Source organism: Antedon bifida, chromosome 6, assembly GCF_963402885.1.
Source record: "Antedon bifida chromosome 6, ecAntBifi1.1, whole genome shotgun sequence".
Classification (NCBI taxonomy): Eukaryota; Metazoa; Echinodermata; class Crinoidea; order Comatulida; family Antedonidae; genus Antedon; species Antedon bifida.
In genome coordinates, this window is record NC_136231.1 from 17,786,051 (window position 1) to 17,809,005 (window position 22,955).

The 22,955-nt window shown below is 31.7% G+C and overlaps 2 protein-coding genes across 7 annotated transcripts; both read left to right on the forward strand.

Moving 5' to 3' along the window:
- The first annotated feature begins 1,654 nt into the window (after positions 1–1,654).
- Positions 1,655–22,814, forward strand: LOC144844446 (dual specificity protein phosphatase CDC14A-like). 6 transcript variants are annotated; one of them, XM_078701363.1, is made up of 16 exons: positions 1,655–2,040; positions 2,809–2,883; positions 3,590–3,680; positions 4,399–4,474; positions 5,579–5,671; positions 5,952–6,031; positions 6,148–6,277; positions 6,821–6,908; positions 7,314–7,544; positions 7,856–7,994; positions 15,831–15,972; positions 16,590–16,699; positions 16,989–17,036; positions 17,514–17,540; positions 18,839–18,970; positions 19,485–22,814. In XM_078701363.1, the coding sequence occupies exons 2-16, from the start codon at positions 2,829–2,831 to the stop codon at positions 19,540–19,542; spliced, it is 1,500 nt and encodes a 499-aa protein (XP_078557489.1). In that variant the 5' UTR covers positions 1,655–2,040; positions 2,809–2,828; the 3' UTR covers positions 19,543–22,814. The 6 variants fall into 6 exon arrangements, with proteins under 6 accessions (XP_078557489.1, XP_078557490.1, XP_078557488.1 ...); XM_078701364.1 differs by having other exon boundaries at positions 19,488–20,639; XM_078701362.1 differs by having other exon boundaries at positions 1,655–1,905; positions 19,485–20,639.
- On the forward strand, positions 8,221–13,305 carry LOC144844903 (uncharacterized). Its single transcript, XM_078702011.1, has 2 exons — positions 8,221–9,576; positions 9,722–13,305. The coding sequence occupies exons 1-2, from the start codon at positions 9,510–9,512 to the stop codon at positions 13,303–13,305; spliced, it is 3,651 nt and encodes a 1,216-aa protein (XP_078558137.1). The 5' UTR covers positions 8,221–9,509.
- Positions 22,815–22,955: the final 141 nt, after the last annotated feature.

Below are 22,955 nucleotides of genomic sequence, written 5' to 3' on the forward strand. Positions count from 1 at the left end.
CCCGTAATATCATCTATAGACAAATTTAAAAATAGAATTCGCTGCCTGCGTGAATTTATATGTCTGCTTGATATATCGACTACAATTACAAAATGTATATGCAATGAGTTACATTTTGTTAGCTGTCTTTTTCTTTAACTCAGAAAAAGATTATGTTTTGTTCATTCATTGTTAAATAGATAGCCATTTGAAAAGCCATCGGGTTCTTTTAACGCGTGTAAAACTAAAAGCAACTCGCAAAAATAATTGTTATTTGTGAAATTGTGTGTTCCTTAATAAGTATTGGAAGTAGAAACCGTATTGTTTTAAATGGTTCACAGTAACCATTGGAACTCTTATATTAAAGGGCGTTTTGTATTTTCGCCCACCAATATGATATTTTTTATATATGTGCGTAACAAAATTTACGTCATGAGTTTTCTGGCAAAGTCTGGCAAATCGCAAAAATTTCTAGTAAACACACTTTGTAAATAAATCGAAAAAAACATAAATGTTGATTTTTTTATTGTTTCTTTTGTTTATCTGGACTCATTAAGTAGATTTTGCGATGCACCTCTGACGTCACAGCAATTTACGGCGACGGCTGTACGGCGAGCGCGTGCGGCGATATCCTTAATCTCGCGATTGTTCTGAAACGTTGTAAAAAAGGTGGTCCTCGGTCAAGTTGTCCTTTAAGGGTTAATATAATATACGACGTACTCTCCACCAGGGAGTATTAATTACAGCTCCCTGCTCCAACTATGTACGGACGACAGATTAATTGTTATATAATTATAGAAAAATATTAATTTTTTCAGACGCTCGATCCATTAAGAAATTAATTTAAGGCTTGATACGATTATTGAATACCAATTGAATTTAATTTTCATAATTACATAACATATTTACTGTTAAGGTGAATTAACTTGATAGTTTCTACAGCACAGTCGATGTCCGATATAAAAAAAATCTGCGTTTCATTTAACTAATTTTGTTTTATCCCTAAGGAAAACCTCTATATTATATTTCAAATAAAACAGACAAAATATTCGTTTATATCCGACGGATGAACTGTCCTGATTAACAGTTCCTGTATTCATGGCCATCGGATCGAGACTCGTTGAACATGAGTGTAAGAACTTGATTTGGTGATTTTACAGTTTAGAACGATAAGACTATACATGGCCTCTATTTTAAAACGACCAGCTTAATTTCGTTCTTGAAATATACAGAACTATCACTTAACATTGTTTTAAAGGGAAATATTTGATAATTTTTTATTGTTCATATCAATACGGATTTATTATCTATTTCCATACTTGTCTACAAAGAAAAACAAAACAGTTGGTAAACTCATTAGAACCCGGACGGTAGCCCGGCCCACTTTATAATTAAAGTATTCTTTATAATGTTCTTTTTTAATATATCAATAATATAAATTATGTTTTGAAACATAGGCTGCAGTAAAATTAGACCGGGGAGTTAAATGCATACAATATTTTGGTATCGTGACCGAGTCCTTCCTAGTCAAAGAATAAGCACTCGTACTTTAATTCCAATTCAAACAAACAGGATATATCGCTAATGACGACCTGTTAACAAGCGCTCTGATTGGGCAATTTTGTATCACATGGTAAACATCAATCGCTTGACCCTCATTTTCAAAGATGGCTGAGTAAGTTGTATTTTTGTGTTGACGAGTTGCAGCATTTCATTTCATATATTAAAACCATGGTGGTTCATTTAATCGTGAAATATTATTTTTGAATAATTGAGTGACATTTATACTGAATAAAGACCTCGGTGATATTAATAATGCCAGTTGACAACCTTTGAAATATCTGTAAAAAGCGCCGTGAACAACCTGCTGTCAACATCGTTCTTGTCCATCCACGACCAAAACAAATCAATTCAGTCGCCTACAAGGTAGGCTTATTCTCCCGTTTGGGGTTATTTGATATACAAAAGAGCTGGCCTAGAGTAGACCTGAACGGGTAATAGTTATCAAACGTGCTTTGATATTACTACATATTCATATTGCTACTAGGCCTACTACTATAGGTAAGTGAATTGTATTGTGTAAATATACCAATTTGTTAAAAAAAAAAGATTAGTTAGCCTAGGCCTAGGCTTTTATTTTAAGCCTTGAAAAGGCTAGCCAGCAGGGTTACATAGGTAGCTAGTTCTATTAGTAAATAGGCTATATATAATATACTGGTTTAGTGGTAGGGGATAGAATAGAATCATAATATTGGCATATATTATATATAGGCCCTCTAGGTAGTGTTGCTTTCTTTGCTGTTTCATCTTTTTTTTGTAAACTACTAGGCTAGCTAGCCTACAGTAAATACTATTTAATTATTATTTTGAATTGATTGTTTGTTTTTTTTAATTCAAGTGCAGTAGATTTCATTCTTTTCTCTTTCTACAACTACTAGATAGAAATGATCAGGCAACACCAATGAAATACTGTAAAATTATTTTGGAACATTTTCAAGGGATATAATTTTTTGCCAAAATTTGGGACCCAATTATATGCTATTAAATTTGCTATTGCTATAACAATTTTATTTTTTATATAATAATCCTTTTATAGTTGACTGAATATTAATTATTATCTGTAAAAGCACAACAAGATTAGAAGTTTTCAATTTAAAAGCAATGTGAATGTACTATTTTGAAAGTGCTTTTTTATTTCATTTCATTTATTTATTTGACCAACAAACCATAAGATAAAATATACAGAGATAAATTGGTCAGGGACTGCTAAAGTAAATAAGATTAGTTTATCTTCTGTTTGTAAATCATCCTTTTCCTCTTCTTGGACAGTGTTTTGAAAACAAAGCAAGATGACCAGGATGCCTGGTAATTATGAAATGCTAAGTGCATCAGAATTTATAAAAGGTAAAGATATTCTTATTTTTAAATCTTATAAAATTGAATAGACAATTTGTTTGAGTAAGTAGTAATTGTGGACTCCTCAAAAGTGTAGGATAAACATATGTAATTTACACAATTTAACATACTAATTAAAACAGCATGTTCTTTCAATATTTGTAAATTCAATACAGGCTTATGTGTATAGGACCTCAACTTACTGTATGTCTAATTGTTCTAGGCTCCAATTAAAAAATGTATCCTTTGTTTTGTTAATGCAAAGTCTATTTCGTGTCTCGCTTACCTGGATTAACGGTTAACCAACAATGGCTTACTGTAATTAAAATCTGTCTGAGAAATGCTTTAAATTCATTTTAACACCCTTATCAGGATGGTACTCGGATTTCTTTTTAATGAAAATTTAATTTATGCACAAATGGCATTTTTAAAGTTTAAAAAGAAGTCTCTTTTCAATTGAATACAGATTATTTGAAATATCTAAATTCTGAATTACTGTAATTTACATACTTATATACTGTATGTATATTTATTCGTAACAATTTTGACTATGTTTAATAACACTCAATTTGTGCTGTTTAAGCTAATACAGTAATAATACTGATATTAATGGAAAAGTTTAATTTACAGGAACAGAGCAGGTTAGATCTTTTATATCGTTGATACAGTATGCATTAGCTGATTAATGGTTCTAATTTTCATTCATTTTTTTTAGATCGTTTATATTTTGCCACACTGCGAAGTAAACCAAGGAGCACAGCAAATACTCACTATTTTTGTATTGATGATGAACTGGTGTATGAAAAGTATGTAAATTTATATTTTAAGTATTTAAACAAATTTCTCCCTCCATTAAAAACCAAAATAATAAGTCTGATACAATCATTTAATAAAAAAAAAGGATCTTTAAAATGATTTTATTATTTAAAAACACATTTTATACAGTAGTATTAAATAATTTTTTTTTTAAAATAAGGATATTGTGTAAAATAAAAATAGTATTAAATGTACCACTAAAACTTGCAATAATGCTACTGCCAAGTTACTACAGTACTGCATACCCACAGTTTTAATCACATTTTATTGAAAAGACACAATGACAAACAAAAAATAAATTAATTATATGTATCTCATATGCTGCCTGCAGTAACATGTTTCTTATATTACGGTTTATATACTACTGTACCAATTTAAATCTATTCTCAAAAACCATTCTTTCTATACGTACTGTACTGTGTAATATTCAACATTTTTTTTTTAAATAATCGTAACAAAAGTGAAAATGCAAAATTCATACAGAAACTTATATCATAGGATACCCAAAAGAAAAGATTTAAATCAGCTTCATCATATTAAACAATATTTACTTCCTACTGTACTTCACGTTAAAGAATGCATTACAACTTCAAAAGCGGATGGGTATCGTCTTCTGGTTTACTGCCCAATTCACTTGAAGGACTTGAGTTGGTTATCCATGGTGTGCAATTACCAAAAATCTATCTATCACATTTCCTTTCATTGCAGTTTTTATGCTGATTTTGGGCCACTGAATTTAGCCCAGCTGTACAGGTATTGCTGTAAAGTTAACAAGAAACTCAAGGTAATTGTTTTATTCTTGGGTGCATCTGTACCTAAATTTATTAGATTAGAAACCGATAATTATGGTAATCATTTTAATTAAGGTTGAATTGAAATTATACAGCAATTTTCTTGTACTTTTGAATATTGCGTCATTCCACAGTATTTGGTCCGTGGGTTGAAAAATTTCATTTACTGATTTTGATATAACTCTTGGCCATTTCTCAAAGTAACATTTTTTTAATTTTTCTGATATTTATTTTTTAAGTTATTGGATATTAAATATGAAAAAACCATATTTGACTTTACGGACGAGACATTTTAAAATCCTATTTATTTCATAAACTATGCATCTTATTACTGTTTTTTCAACAGATATAATTACTTTATGTCTCAATAATACATAATCAAGTATTTAATTAAAATGTTGTTGTTTATTAATTTCATACATGCATTTCAAATTCATAAATGTCCCGTCCGTGACGTATTAGGTGTTTTTTTAAAGTTCATTTTAAAAGTAATGATGCAAAAATCTTTATATTTCATTTTCCCCTCCTGAGGACTATATCTCATTATATTATGAACACATTTTCTTGAAAATTTTATATTTTGATGAAAATATCATATTTCAAAAATATATTGTTACAGATAGGACGTTTTTGTTACGGATGGGACATATCTTTTAAATCCTAATTATTTCACAAACCATGAGTCTTTTAAACATTTTTTGCCAGATATAGTTACTCTATGTCCCTATTGTACATAGCCACACATAATTTTGTTATTAAATTTCATATCTACTATTACAATAAAGTACTGTAGGTATAGTAGTACAGTAGTTATATATTACTATTCTGTCAATTGGAAAATCAAACGTTTTATACTAGGTTAGGTTGGTTACTTTATGTTACCATGTTGATACAATGTCAATAGAATATGATGCTTTATTAATTTCTAAACAATATGTCAGTGGTTTTTTTGAATGTCAATGGTATTGAAGGAATAAAATATTTAGATTGAAAAATCAAATGGGTTCATTCAAGGTCACTGGGCACTAAGTATTTTGGTCACAGTGCATTATACTATGAGTATCCTTTTTCAATGATTATTTTTCTTATGTTTGTAGTCTTTCTCTCTTGCTAAGAAGAAGATAGTCCACTACACAAGTTTAGATGCTCAGAAAAGAGCTAATTCAGCTTATCTCGTTGGTAGTTATGCAGTAAGTGTTACATTTTTTCTCTCAATTGCACATTTATCTGAAATATTAGAAGAAGAATATCTTGAATAGACTGTAGCAAATCAGTATAATATGGTTCATACTGTAATATGTATACCCATACATTGCGTTTAAATGGACGGGAGGAAAAAGGGGCTACAATAATGCTGCAGTGTGTACAGTATTGTCAACTTCCCAGTGAATGTTTAAAGCAGTGGGAGGTTCTTCTGTGTACAAACCTTATACAGTAAGCGAGAATCTAATTTAATCATCCCTTTTGTAGGTTATCTATCTAAAGAAGACACCTGAAGATGCGTACCGGGCTTTAGTTGGAGGTACAAATCCTCCATTTCTTCCATTTAGGTAAGCTACCATTTTCATCTTTACATATTTATTTTTTTCTTCTTAATGATCTTATCAGGTTCTCCAAATTTGTAAATGTTTTTATGCTTATTATAAAACCAATTTATATTTTGCAGGGATGCATCATATGGCGCCTGTTCATACAATTTAACCCTGCTAGACTGTCTAAAAGCAGTTGATAAGGCAGCCTCTGTTGGCTTCTTTAACTTTGAGAATTTTGATGTAGAGGAATATGAACATTATGAGGTAGGTATATTTCTATATTATTTTTTATTATGCTAAATAATAAGCTTTATTTATTGAAAAAGAACATCTGTAGTTATGTTTTTTTTAAACAAAATAAGAGAGAGTATTTCTTGCTGTTTTTAAAAATCTTTTGATGTATTTGTCCCCCTGAAAAAATAATTCTTAAAAGATTTTTTGTTGAATATGCCATTTTAATGTCACCTATTAGTTACCCACTTTGACCAAAAATTGGATCGAAAAGAAAATGTATTTACCTAAAAAACTGTAATTTAAAGCATAAAATAGTCAAATTGACTGCCAGCCAATGGGTTTTTGGCTGAATTTAACCATTTATTTGGCCATTTTATAAGTGAAAATATTAAGTGTTTCCGGTTTTTCTCCATGGAAGTATTAACACTACAAAATAACCTATTCAAAGTCTGATTTTATTAATCTTTATTTTTTCATATTTTTGGGAGACAATACATCTTTAAAGTAAATCAATTTAGATAAGTTTTTTTTTTAGGACTAAATAAATCTGTTTGATTCTATTTCTTACTGTAGCGTGTAGAAAATGGAGATTTTAACTGGTTGTTGCCTGAAAAGTTTTTGGCTTTCAGTGGTCCACATGCAAAAAGCAAAATAGAAAATGGTAAGTTTCATTTATGTAGTCTATATATAAATGTAAAATACATACAACTTTTTATACGAAATGAAATTCACTATTAAGAAAAGAAGTTAGTACATTTTCTGTCTGTTACTGTTTTGATAACAATATTTTCAATAGTTTTTACTATTCTAAAAGCTTTGTCTAACTTTATGTGACAAACAAATGTGATGTGCCCATATATGGACATGATGATGTCATATCACCACCACATTTGGGCATATCACTACCATATTTGGGCACGTCAGTTTTTTTTTTGTCAAACTAGTTTGATAGTGTAGACAGAGCTTAAGGGTAGAATAAAAGGAGATATATTTATATATTACTGAAGCCATGAAGATATTGTATAGTTCTACATTGTTTTTATAATTCTTACTTGTTTCTATATAGGTTACCCATTACATGCACCAGAAGCCTACTTTCCCTACTTTAGAAAACACAACATCACCACAATTATCCGACTGAACAAAAAGATTTACGAAGCTCGTAGATTCCATGACGCAGGATTTGATCACCACGACCTGTTCTTTATCGATGGTAGCGTACCTAGTGACGCGATCGTGCAACGGTTTCTTTCAATATCGGAGAATGCTGACGGTGCTATTGCTGTGCATTGTAAAGGTTAGTTTGTAATTATTTTATTACACTCAAATTTGGAGCCTAGAAGTTTAGTTGCTAGGTTAAAATTGTTAAAGCTCAGCTACAGGAGTCGCCAAATATGGTAACATCAAGTTGAACCATGTAACCACTTAAAAATAAGGTTTATTAAAGCAGAAATTTGACAATTTGTTTACCAAAAAGAAATTCATGGTTTTTTTTATTTATGTACATTTTTTATCAAAAATTCATGCTTGTACAATAGCTGAGCTTTAGCATTATTATTCTTAAATTTTGTTGAGTTGTATTTAAAACAACAATTTATGTTTGTACAGCTGGACTTGGAAGGACAGGTACGCTTATCGGTTGTTATATGATGAAGCATTACCGATTCACTGCTGCCGAAGCAATAGCGTGGTTGAGAATCTGCCGGCCTGGTTCCGTCATTGGGCCTCAACAACATTTTATGGAAGAGTAAGTAATTGGTTACATTTCTCAAATTTAATACATCTATGCGTATAGCTAGGCACTTCAGTGAGCGATGACGTATTAGGGGAACGAATCTGTACTACACACAGCAGTCGTCATTCACTCTGTCTATCATAAGTTTTAAACGCACAACAGAAATAGTAATCATCCATATATATTAATAAAATTCAACACCATGTTTCATTAATATTTCATTTATATCATACTCAAAATTTATGTTCAAAGTCTTTTAAATAAAAAAGTTATAACAAGAAGAAGACGCTATAGTTGTTTTTAACAGCCCGCTGGGCTCAACGGGTTGCGTGTTAAAGAATATGACACCTGATCGGCCAGCCTTCGGCACTGGGTTTTCGTGAGATTTGATGCCTCGGGATTTGGATCGGTTCGTTTCGGAGGCGAATCCTAAGGCGATGATTGGCTGTAGAGCTATAATAATCCGATTTTCCGAGAGCCATTGTTCCGAAGTAAACAACAAGCTTTGAAGGAAAGAAATCGGCCGCATGGTTCAGATTTGGTGAAGAAATCAAAACTTTAAACTCACGTGAAAGCCACAATATTTCATTAATCATCATCCTACATGGTAAGTAACCTAAATTAATCTTTTATGCATCGAATACTATGTTTATAAAATATATTAGTCAAGAAACGGCTCCCGGAATATAATTTTAAAAATCATATTATAACCATCAAGCGAACAATGCAGTGGACATGCTTGATTGAACACGGTAACGTGTACATTGCGAACCTTGATAAGTTCTAGCATGTGCCAATCGTGCAGGGTCGCTGCAGTTCTGAGTTTTCTTTGTTTGGTTCACGATCTTATTTATTATTTGCGATCAGTCATTTTTTCGTTGTAAACGAATTTAAAAATGAGAAATTAGAATAGAATATGAAGAAAAATATAATTTATGACACTATCGATCGTAGGAGTTATAATTAGTATAATAAGGACTACATGTCGCTTAATCATACGATCTTTTATGCTTACGCTACGTTTCGTTTTCTTAGGCCTACCCTAGCTAGTGTTTGAAGGATTTTGTATTCGTAGAACATTTTTTCGTTTTTTAACATTAAATTATCGATTTTTTGGTTCAATATTATTAAATATATTATCAACTGGCATGCCTTGTTATATTTTACGATTTTAGCCTAAGGTTGATTTCGTGGTATTACCTATTTCATTATAAATTCAAATATATGTTTGGCCCAAGCAGAGGGAGTAAGTTTTAAATGTGGCACCTGTACTATTTGGTTCTTACAATGTAAACTTTGCTCTTCTTATAGACAAACTACCTCCTGCGTAAAATTGGATAGCAAATTGTTTTTGTTCATAGTTTAAGATTATGGAAGAAACATAAATGAACTACTTTATTTTTATTATTTTAAAGAAAATCATCAATTTTTATAGTAAATTTTAATATTTTGATAATATAAATGAGTATGTATTAAATTACAAATTTCGTTCTACTATGATTAAATTATGTTTGTATTTTGTTTTAGATGGATGCAGTTAATGACGATAGGCCTTTGCCTATTTTACCAACAAATGATTCAAGTCCAACTTCAGGTAGGCCTAAAGTTGATTTTGTTTATGCACACTTTATTTATTTAAACATACATAACACAAAATATATAGCATTGCCATTAATAACTATCAAACAGCAAATACATACAATACATTTAAATAATATTATTATGCTTTTTTTTTTTAGTTATTGGACCATTTGCCTCTGCTGTAGGACTGTATAAACAGCACTTTACAGGTCCAGATGATGCAGTTATTCCTGGTCAGCAAACAATACCTAACGGGCTTGTGCTTGAACTTCACTCATATTTAACAACAACCCTTAAATACGCAGAAGTAGAAGTTGTGAAAACGCTGATCAAAATAGTCATTGGAGATCATGATGAAATCAAAATCTCGACAATTGAAGTTGCTCTCAATAGATTGATAAAAGAGGTAAAGAAGTGTAAGCGTGATAAGAAGGGAAAGAAACGTGATGAAGTGTTGGATATTTTAAAACAAAAAGAATTTAAACTTGTTAGAAAAAGGGCTCTAAAGTTACCAGACACCCCTAGGAAAAAGCAGTTGCGACAAGAGTTACAAAATGAAAAAGAAAAACACAAACGATCAAGAAAGCAACTGGCTGTTGCTGAAGACACCATGGTTCAAATGCAAAATTGTTTACACCAAAACGAAGTCGTGCTTAATAAATTAAATGATGAACAGAACAAAAATGAAGCTGTTATCGAAGAATTCAAGACACTGAAAGAGGAGTCAATTGCTTCAAAAGAACAATTAGACAATTTACGTAAGCAGTATCAAGAAACAATGGACCAACTTAGTGAAATCAATCAGAAATTCAACCCAATCAAGGACGATTTAGAAATGTACAAAACTAAATATGAAGAAAAAGAACTTGAACTATCCAAACTTACCAAAGCATACTGTAATGTTGCAACAAAACTGGCTCATACAAGCACAAGAAATGTAAATAAAAGAATTAAAACTAGAGAAATTAAAATAAAAGCTGTAGAAAAACAAAAAGACGATGCTTTAAGAAAAAATGATGAAATGAGTAAACTGAGTTCCACCCTGAGTGAGGAATTAAAGGATTGCAGATCTAAGTTGGCACAGACTGAGAAAGAAAAAAAAAAGTTAAAGGAAAGACTGGAAGTGAAAAGCAAAAATAAAGCGAATGTGCACAAACGTCATTGGAAATTAAAACAAGCTGAATTGAAAGGATCAGATAATTGTGACTGCTTATACACCAAGCAAGATATTGATGCCCTTGAAGATAGAATTGACATGCTCTCACAAAAAAACAAAGAATTAAATGACCTAGTTGCATTGCTAGATCAAGATGTTGTGAAAACATTTGAAAATGGAAAATATGTTGATGATGTAAGAGAGACCGTCATGGGCCTGCTTTCGTTAAATGTTTCAATGGCTAAAGTAAGTGAAGTAATCAAAATTGTGTTGACAAAATTAGCAAATAAAGGTGTTGATCGACTTCCAAGTTCTGGAACAATTTCCCAAATTCGATTGGAAGCTAGGCATATTGCTGATCTTGAAGTTGGTCTGGCCATGAGAAAAAATCAACCTGAAGAAGCATTGGGTAACTGTATCCATGGTGACGGTACCACCAAGTACCATAAAAAGTACCAGAATTTTCAAGTTACTTTACCTGATGGCACATCCAGAACTCTCAGTCTACAGCGAGTAGCTGCTGGTGATACAGATGCTGTTGTCAATGCATACAAGGATAGAATGAAGGAGTTGGCTGTAGCGGTTGCTGGTGTAGAAGGAGCTAATGTAACTGACATTAATGAACAATTACTAACTACAGTAAAAAGTGCCATGACTGACCAAGGACCATCTATGCCCCAGTTTGGTGATCGTCTACAAAGTATAAGGGAAGATCTGCTCCCTAAAGTAGTAAAAAACTGGGAGAATCTATCAGCTGAGACCCAGGAAGAGATGGCAAAATTTGGCCAATTCTATTGTAAAATGCATCCTCTAATTAATTTTGCCGAAGAATGCAATAAAGTTCTAAAATCTTTAGAAGACATTTCAACTAGTGGCAAAAATGTGCACACAATACTGACGTCAGAGGCTGGTGTCACAAGACTTGTTCGCACAGCTAGTAAGGCTTTTCATCACCGTGGTTGCGACAAATCTGGAGTTGAAGAGGCCTTTTCCACCTATTTAGATCATGAGTACAACACAAAAAATTATCTAGTACAGTATATTGGAAATCGTGCAAATATATTGTTCGAAGGCGCAGCTGCCACATACTACCATTTGACTCACATCACAAACTTTGTTGCTCATCTGCCAGAACCTAATTGTCTTCTGAAGGCTGTCAGTGAAGATGCCCAAGAAAAAATACACCTGTCTGAACTTAGAGCGTTGGGAATCGTTCACAAAATTATTACAGAGCCATTGTGGCATGTAACTAAATGTGCCGAGAACATACTCTCACTGAATAAGCCATTGCATGACCTCCAATTAAATTTGATCAAATGGAAAGACGATGCTTCTGCTCTCATGAAGGGAGATTGTGCAATGAATGAGCACATAGTAAAAGATGAAATTTATGATTGTCTCTTCGCTGAATGCACAGATCCAGAAGTACATGCAATGTGCCAACAAGCTTTGGAGTTGATATGCTGTAGCATCCTACTCATCCTGGAACGGCAATGCAAGGACCAACTTCCAGGTGGCAGGTACTGGGCTCCATCCAATGAAATGGAAGTTGCTTATGCCAATGTCCCTTCTACCAACATGATCGGAGAAAGAGATTTTGCCTGGCTAGATTTTCTTGTAAGGGAGAAACCATCTGCTCGAGTAATCACATTAGAAACACTAATTATGTGGGCCAATAATGGTACACGTCAGTGGCTTGACAATTTGGATAGTTCAACGAAAGCCATCTACATGGAGCAAGCTAGAGCCCATGCCCCTAACATTCTTGAGCATTACAAGAACAAAATTACGCAAATCAAAAAGCAGCGCTGGGAGCAACTCCAACAAAAGCAAAAAGAAAAGGCAGAAAAGGAAGCAAATCAAGTGATTAGTCGCTTGCAGCTAAGCAATGAAATAGCGAAACAAGGAGGGATTTGGCACACATCTAATTTGGCCAAACAGAAATTTGACGAGTATGACAAGTCTATGTCTGATGAAGCTGTAAGGCGAGCTCTCTACATTCAACTAACTTTTCATAAGAAAATTCTTTTATCAAAGGCTCCAAAAAAAGAATACTTCCAAATGTCCACAACAAAAGACGGACAGTCAAAAAAGTTTTCAAAATTTGAGATGTTAGAAAACCTACTCCAAATAATCCTGGCTAATGATTTTCCATCAGACTACACTAATGCAACAGAAAAACAATTGTCTCCAAAAGTCAGCTACACAGGACAAGAGGAGCAGCAAGAAAAATATTACGAAGTAAAACAAAAACTATTTGGAAAAATTATTAATGAGCGAAACAAACGTGCTGTTAAACAGTCACAGCTTTATATGGACCGTTTAATTAATCAACCTCAACTGTTAGTCAATAAACGGGTACAACACCAGTGTAAAGACCCAAATGGTGTGGATAGGTGGTTTAATGGTATAGTAATAGGTATGACACCACACCTTAATGACGATCACACCGCCATTGTATCAAAAACTATGTACATTATAAAATATGAAGAAAGCCAGTTATCTGAGGATGAGCCCAGTGAAGAAGTATTTCCCCTTCTTGTAGATTTGAAAAGACATGATCTCATAATTGTTGATAAAATCTAGTTGTGCAATATATTTTACATTCTTTTTTTATTCCTCCTATTTGTATCATTTTATGCTTGTATGTAATTCGGTCGTTAGTTAGGAGGAAATATTTAACAATAATGGTCTCTAATTGGAGGCACACCTGTATTTGGTACAGTATATGTAAATATATGACAAGTTTTTTTTTATAACATTTTAATTATTTTGAGCAGAATACAACATTTCTATTACATTGAAAATCGGTCACTAATTGGAAGAAATCTTTAATTATAATGGTCTCTAATTGGAGGCACACCTGTATTTGGTATATGACAACAGTTTTTTTATAAAATTTTAATTATTTTTATCTAAGTACCATATTTCTATCATTGATATATGTTAATTGAAACAAATTTTATTAAATTTCACATCATAAATATGCTAATGAGGTATTATATTACATAATTATGAATTCATAATTACTCATGGTGAAGTATTTTATATATTTCACATGTGTAGCAAGTTTGAAGTTTATCCAATAAATATCTTTGAAGTTACATTAAAAAATGTGTTATAGAGTCTTTAGTATCATGGTGCCATGTCAAAACAAAGAAAATAAAAGGATTGACCTTTGACATTTGTTCACCAAAATCATTGAAATTCGGTGCATAAAACCATTAATATCTTCGCAACGCAATATGCAATCAAAAAAATTTTAACAGTTCTGAGTTTCTCTGAACCTCCTCTTCATGATACACACTGTTTTAAAATGCCTTTCTTAAGGATTAATTTTGACCTGAAGTGCCTAGTATAGCTAGGAATTATTTTGACATGCTTGACCCTTTAAGATGGCACTTACTGATATAAGACATAACTTAAGCATTAGTTTTAAAGTATGGACATCATGTCATGCTAAAATACACAGAGAAGCTAAAAGTGTTCATGTAATTTATTATCCATGGCATACAATCATTGTCATAAAGAAATAAACTATTATTCTATTGCTTTTTACCACATGGGTTGTGTCGAACAGTAACATGCTAACTCTTTTACAATTGAATAATGTTAAGATTTGGTAGATTAATGAAAAGTAGTGCTAACAGCAGCAATGGTATATGGCCTGGTGCACTGCTAGCTATAATTTATAAAGTAAAAGCATATAATGTAAATGATCTTGTAGGCCTTTAAACGTATTGATTTTCTTATTGTTGTCTATTATTTGGTAAAGTTGTTAAGGTGCTATTGTAGGTCCTTTAGACCACCTCTTCTATTATTTCTTACTAATGCATCTTTACTTTACAGATAATACCTTATAACCATGAGATAACAATACAAATTTCATGGTGCTCACTTAATGGATACAATATCCATTGTGTCATATTGTCCTTTGTCTTGTTTGTAAAGGGTGTCAATCCAATGTTAATCCATTTAGCTGCCTAACTTGAAGTTTTCTTAATGTTTAAAATAAGTAAATATCTGAAAGAAGTTTAATATACATAATTACTGTATGATTATTATATTTATATAAGGATTATTTATTGATTTGGTTTGTTTAAAACACATTGTATATATAAAACATTCGTTTTGTATAAAGAATTCAACACAAAACTAGCTTAATTTTCACACAATAATTACCAGTAAAACAAATACCGTAAATCTTCTAATTGTAACCCTGGGTTATTATTTTTTGATTGTTTTTTAGGATGGGTTACTATTAGAAGGGGGTTACTATTAGAGTAGTGGGTTAGTATTGCTAATCTTAAATTAGGCACTTGAATATAGTAACCCACCCCAACTTTTCCAGTCAGCAACTCATAGCAAAATAATAATATATAAATTTGTTTGAACTCTAACCTATTTTATAATCTCAAAAACACTCAATCCCCCCCGACTCCCAAGATCAACATGCATTATCTCCTTATTTTCAAAATACGGCTGCATCATAAACGACCAGTCTTCATAATGTCATTTTGTCAATAGCTTTTGTGACTCTAATATTAAACCCCATGGGTTACTATTAGAGTAGTGGGTTATTATTATAGATTGACTTATAAGGGGGGGTTACTATTAGAAGGGGGTTACTACTGTATTAGAGTGTGGGTTACTATTAGAAGATTTACGGTATACACTAACAAATAGCTACCTGCATTGATTTCCACCCAAAAAAAACCCCAGAAAAGTCGTCTTTAAGAAACTTTCTACTTAATAAGACTCATATAAAACATTAAAATAATTTTATAAAAATGTGCACTGATTAAAATTATTACTGTATTATTATAATTGTAGTGGAGCTGAAGCTTGATGGTTAACATGCTTGCCTTCTAATCCCAAGGTCTAGTTTTTAATCCTGACCTAGTGCCAGGGTCAGAACTCACAACTCTTTCAACTCCACTCCCTAAGTCTCAAATGAGTCTTCGTTTATAAGCACGATAAATTATTAAATAGTTTATCCATCCTGTAATTGGTGTTGAGTTACTCACTGTTGGACGCGTAAGAAATAAAAAGTTTAAAAAATAGATTGGCATTGATTGAATTATTATAAATTAATTGGCATTGTTTTTCAGGAAACAACCCGGTATGTGGGTGCAAGGTGACATTTATCGGAAAAAAGCCAGAGATGGGCGTGCAGTTAACCGACAAAGCGTGTCACAGATCTTGACAGGTGTAGATGACATTAGTATTAATGATTCGGACAGGACAGACAAAGTAATTATCATTCAATCTATTTAGTAATGGCAATATTGTACATTAATACCCCTCATTTGAGAGACAAGGGATATCACTAGTAAGAGAACAAATATAGTTGTGATTTGCTTAAATATGGTAGTGATATGACATCATCATGTCCATATATGGGCACATCACATTTTTTGTCACATAAAGTTTGATAGTGTAGACAGAGCTTAAGCCATCCCATGAAACAAATAGGGGCATGTTTGAAATTGAAATATTTTATTTATACTGCGCCACCTCTTCAGTCAAAGACTGGTCTCACAGATGGCCCAGTTATGATCAGTGGCTGTGATGTACTACCCCCTCTCGAAAGATATACTAGAACCATGGAGCCTCGAATCTGGAGCATGTGAGCCTCAATCCCTTGACAATATTATGGCTACGTAATTACGGTTCCACTGTCTTAACCGCTTGGCCACTTACTCAATGTTTTAATATGACGATCCCCTATTTTTTAGACAGTTTATACTTATAGGTTATCAAAGATGTCCTATTGATAAGGATTTTACTGTAGGAGGAGTGTTATAGTTATTCAATAAACTTTATTTTACACTATGAATCATAAATCTACTATAAATACTTTTTTTTAGGACTCAACATATAAAGTACGTAGTAGTGGAAGTAACGAGTTAACTCAGGGAGACAAGCTTCGTCTACTGAAAGCCAGAAAAGCTCGTTCAGCTACCACCGGAGCTTTGAAGTAAGTCAATACTTTTTTTCACATTATTCCAGGGGATAACGCTAGGGTGTATGCTTCCTCCCTTTGTTATTAGCTTAAATGAAATATGAATTACTTTTGATATCAATTTTTCAACAGACTAATTATATGTTATGTATGTTATTAATACTATCAAATGTTAGTGGGAAGTTCCAGGAAGTTAGGGAAATCACAACCCAAAATTCTGTTCATAAAAACATAATTTTCACCTACCCTAAGAAAGAATTGTCACACACCTTCAACCTTTTTTTCAATTCATTTTGTTTTGCAGACTTGATGAGGGCAAGATTCATACAAGATCTACTACACAGCCGTTTAGGTAAATTACTCATAATTAGTAAAATTGCTTTACTATACATCATCAATCCATTTTCTTGTTTTTTTTTTGTTTGTATACCTTTATTTTAATTCATGAGCAATTCATTATCATACTCCTGTAAATGTTTATTCACTGTTCTGTTTGACTTTAGTTAAAGACATTTTTTATGGGGTTTTTATTTTCCAGGATTATTTTTCAGCAAAACTTTTGTACAATCAGTATATTTGCAGGTCATGTTCCTCAAAAAATAACCCACGTTCTTTCGTATTTCTGTAAAATGTAGTCTAAAAGCCTTACTTTCTAGAAAATAATTTTGAGGCAATCAAAGTCTGTTTGTAGGAGAGTTTAATGTCTATGTTCAAATGTGATTTATTGGCCCTTGTCAGTAAGGAAAAGTACTATTGAATGTTTTATAATTTATCTATGTGGTCACTTTTATATTGAAACACTTTTCTTTCTTTCAACTTCACTATTCAGCGATTATTATTACGACTACCAAATCAGGTACGGCAGCTTGTTAAGTGTTACTGTTTTTGTTGGTGTTTGTAATATGCGGAATATATATATTCAACAATACATTTGCAACAGATAACTGGATCTCTACTTTTCAAAATTCTTACTTCTGATATTCAATGTACTCTCTCTCTGGTTTGTTTTGTGAAGTGATTCAAGTTATTTTGAACCATAAATGATCAAATAAACAAGGCTGTCAAATAAACTGCTGCCTGACAAAATATAAATCCATTATATAAATGTGACTGTTCAAAAATAAGCAACAACGGTCAAAACGGTCAAAGCTTATAGGAGAATGATTGTCATGCAATTGTTCGGTCATTTATGGTTCATTCAGATAATCGTGAATTGTCATGGTCAATATTGTTACTTAACAGCTAATTTGTCATTCATTCATCTGCATGTATAATCTAAGACCAGTGTTCAGACTGACTACATTATGAGAGCGCAGCTTAAGTCAGTGTTTCATTTCTTTATCCATTTTGAAGTTGTTCAAGACCAGAAGAAATACTAAAAAAGACTAGGTTTTAACTTGATGTCTTATACTTAGGTAAAGAATAGGTAACTTGTGAGGTAATCTCTTATTCTTAAAAAAATAGTAGTTTAGCTTGCTTAGGGAAATCTACTATAAATAGGTATGTAACATAATGGTTTACCCTACTACCCAGTCAAAGTACTACCATAATACTATCAGTCTGAGCATACCCTAATATAATTTTGCTTTAAAAATGTGTCTGTTGATCTATTTTAAATAATATATGTAAAATATATCCAATAATAATGGTATATTAAGTTGTAGACTTACTATTGATGCCACTAACCAATTGATATGCCACTAACTGAATGCTTTGTACAGTAAAGGCCATCTTAATCCATCCTAAAATGTCTAATGCATGCATGTCTTCTCTACTTGTAATAAAGCTATAGTAACTGCATTATATTGTGAGGCTTTTAGTTCACTTATCTTCTCTTTAATTTATTTTTATTAAATTATACACAGACTATATAAACATTATATTTATATGTTTTTTTAATACAAAGGTTTTCCTATTAACAGGCCCAACCCAATTAGGTTTTTTTTTTAGAAAATGAAGTCTGGTTTTATCATTATCCTTTATATATTGTTCTTGTTCTTCCTTTTAGTTAACTTGACAAACTTTTTTTTTTATACCTGTGGCCATTAACAATTATTTTTTATAAGTTTTTGTTGGATTCTACTTTCCAAAATGATTCCTAAACTAGTAATATAGTTAAGTTAGTTATCATTTTAAAATTCTTTTTGTTTGAAGAATTTCTTCATCAAGTTCAGGAACTGCAGCACCTCTCAAGTCTTCCAAGGTTGTTTCATCATCATCTGCTAGCTATGGTGGTATGAAGCGTGGCTTACGTCACTCAGCAGCAACCAACACTGCCTTCAAAAGGTCTTCATGCACTCCATCGTTTGTGATAAACAGTAGTGTGCCTTAGAGTGTAGGATAAGGGGTTAGGGTGAGGTCTAGCATGAGCATCTTAGATGCATTGTCACCCTTGAAATAATAAAAATGACACACAAACTAAGCGTTGATAATACTATATAAAATACTATAGACTTGCATGATACTTAGTTTCAATACTTGAAATGCCAACTTTATGAAATACAGAAACAAATTTATTTCATTTTATTTATTATTATTTTTTTTACTATTTTTATTCTAAATATAAACTGGTGTTGGGTACCTAAATGTTCTCTCTTTTTTTCAGTATTTTACTTTTAAAGTAATATTTGTTAATACTTTGTGGAAAGACAAATATTGTTCTGATTCTGATCAACAACATATCCTCATGATTCCTTCCCCAATATCACCTCAAATCCTGCATGAAACCTCTGTATGCCCCTGAAAAAAAAGCGCCAAAAACATTCCACCCTATTAATTTTTACTATATTTTATTTTTCAGTAGCAGTACAAGAACAAGCCCAAGAATCCATCACACGACTCGCTCAGCCTTGCGATGACATCATCATTAAAAAAACGTACAAGAACAAATTCAACACAGGCTTGTAGACCATACACACAGCTGACATACATTTAAAATAGTGCCTCTAAATTTAATTTAGCACAAACTTTTTAGTTTTAAAACATGTATTGTAACATATTTGATATATATATATATTTTTTTGTTAATTAGCATTGTATAAAGTGTTAAATAGGTTTATTTGACTTAGATTATTAGTATAATTGCTTTTGATGATCCATGGTATTAGCTACAATTATTTTGATAAATGTGCATCTGATTCCCTTATCGTTAGTTCCATCAAGATTAATAGTTTCCTACCCATCCTGAAGGATTCTCTGAAGAAGCCTGTTATCAACCACCCTTCAATAAAACTGGGTCAAAGGTCAACATAGTAGCATACCTAAGTTACAACGCCATTAGGAGGCAGGTTACCAACAATATTAAATCAAAGGTACCACACTGTGAAGATTTAAACTTAAACACTGTTCTAACTTTGTTTATCAACGGTATTGGTACATATATTATGAATTAATATTATTTTGATGCTATGCTAATGCACTGTTTTTGCAAGTTTTTTTTATTTAATCCATACCATTGATCATCAAAGGCAAACTAATAAATAATAAATTTGTAAAGAGGTTTTAATTGATTTGTAAACAGTAACTAGGAGTAATAATGATTACAAATTACCAGCAATGCTGTGCAGTTTTATTAACATAACATGTATCTTATTTAGGGATCAAGTAGTGACGATTTTAGGGTCTGCAAAATGAACTTTATTAGGTATTTTAAGGATTCTGAAATATTGGACCAAAATGTTTTAATGAACTTTTGAAGTGCACAGGTTTTTTAAAAAGCTATATATAATCAATTTTAATCTAGACCAAAGAAGTCCAATGTAAACATTGGATATTGGCCAAAAGATGATTATTTCAGAATAACACGGGGTCACTTTTTTAGAAGCTGTAATACAGAATATTTAGTGTATATTTTATTGATCAAACTGCATTGATGTAATTTTGTAAAGAACAATTTTAGACAAGTTTGAGTGTGTCGTTTGTGGATGCCGAACCCAAAGATAACAGTTGAGCATTTCTGAAAAAATGTATGTCACACTGTAAACATTGTTTAGATATATAGTACACACCTTTGTGCCTTCAATTTGGTAATAATACACACACTGTAATTGAAGTGAAGTATGAGCATAGACTACTGTGAAGTGTGAGTGCAGACGGACAGATTCTGTATATGAGTGTACTGTTTCAGTGAGTGCAGTCTGATGATATGTATGAGTGTACAATACTGTTGAGTGTGAGTGGCAGATGGATGATTTGTGAGTATACAGTACTGTTTGAGTGAGTGCAGTCAGGAGATATGTATGAGTGTAGAGTACTGTTGAGTGTGAGTGGCAGATGGATGATTTGTGAGTATACAGTACTGTTTGAGTGAGTGCAGTCAGGAGGTATGAGTGTAGAGTACTGTTTGAGTGAGAGTTTAATTATGAAGTGTATAGTTCTGGTGATTGGAAGATGTTTCACTGTGCCAGAATATATGTTAAAATGAGTGACTAGTGAGTGCATAGATATGATGAGTGTGAATGTGAAAGCATGTGTGTAAGTGTACAGTACTAATGAATTGTACAGTATATGTGTGTAAGTGTAAAGAAAGAGTATGTGTGTATGTGCACCTCAGTGCCACATGCAAGGGAGTGCGAGAGTTACAATGTGTGTGTTGAATACATATAAATAGAATTCTACAGTACTGATATGTGTGTGGAATACAATGCTTGTTGTAGTGTGTATGTATACTAATAATGATAAACATTTTTATCAATTTGTACATGTAAAAAGCACATTGTTTTTAATAACTATTTTAAGTTTGTGTGATTTATTCATATATATAAAATTTACTAAGCTTCAATTAAATTTAAATTATATTTGATTGTATAAAACATTTTCAAGCGTAACCCTTACCAGTCCAAAGGTAGTTTTCTTAATTTTCGTAATACATTTATTATGGTGTTGATACAATTATGTATTTGTTTAACTGAAATACGCATCATTTCAATGTATCCTGATGGCCTGTAAAATGACCTCATGTAGAGGTCACTAGTTTGTCTTCTTTTCTATTAAGTAATTTAATTTTAGTTAATTTTAAAATTAATTAAAGATAAATGGCCTTATGAGAAAATGTTATTAGGATGGTTGTTATATAACTTTTTAACTTTAAATTCATGTTACATATGGTTAGCAATTGTACTACACAGCACAAAATATTATCCATGGAAGTAGTTTTTGGATGCAATGATTTATTTTTTGTATCTTATTAGACTCTATTGAAGGAGTTTTGGTATAAAAACTGTAAACTATTGAGTTGTACTTTCCACACGGACATACACTCCTTGTTTAAAACTCTCTTTTCAACTAATCCTAATATAATTTGCTACCTAACGTCTTTAAATCCTGATTTTGGACATCTTCTGAAGATTGTGGTGTTATAATATTTTGGTGTTGCTTTTTAGGTTTAGCTATAGTGAGAATTATTTTTTTATATTTACGTATATCTATATGTACAGAAATATTTTTTAAGTGGATACATTTTGTTTAATTTATAGTATTTGAGGAATAGTAAAATTTTTTGTAGATATAATTTGCTAATGAGATCAGATCAAATTTTAAAAATTCATTTGAATTTGTATAATTACTTTGCATATATTTGTAATCTGGATGTTATTGGTAATGTAGATAATCATTAACCAGATTTAAAACTAGTTTGCGTATGAAATTTATGGATTAGCCAGCAATAACCAAGATGTTATTATTTTAATTTGTAAAATTTAATTTTAAATGTTTATTATCAGAAATTGGTGTATGCATGATATTTCATTTCTTATGAATAAACAGATTAATAAATAGTTTCACTACTAGTAATGGGATTAATACTAATCTGGCTTGTAAGGATTAATTCTGTTAAATTTTCAATCTGTCTATTTGACATTGGTTTCATAGGAATTGATATCAAAATTTTATCACAATATACAGTTATCCACTTGTTAGTACTGTAATTTAATAGAGCGGTATTTTTATTTACTAACTTTAGATTGGTGTGACAACCCTGTACAATATGCATAATATACAGTTGCCATATAGATGGATATGTTTTATTTTTAAAGTAATTTTAGTTTAGTATTGTCAATAGCCAATTATTTTATTATATTATTAATGATGATGACGTGGAATTCAAGAAAATAAACTGTTTATGAGTACGGTAGCCTATTGTTTATGATTTTTATTTGGTATATGACTAAAATTGGCACAATTGACACGCCATACATGTATAATGATTGACGGTTTTTTTTCGAATAGCGCCCTCGGTGTTATTGTTTTGTCGATCCCTTCCTTGCATTTTAAT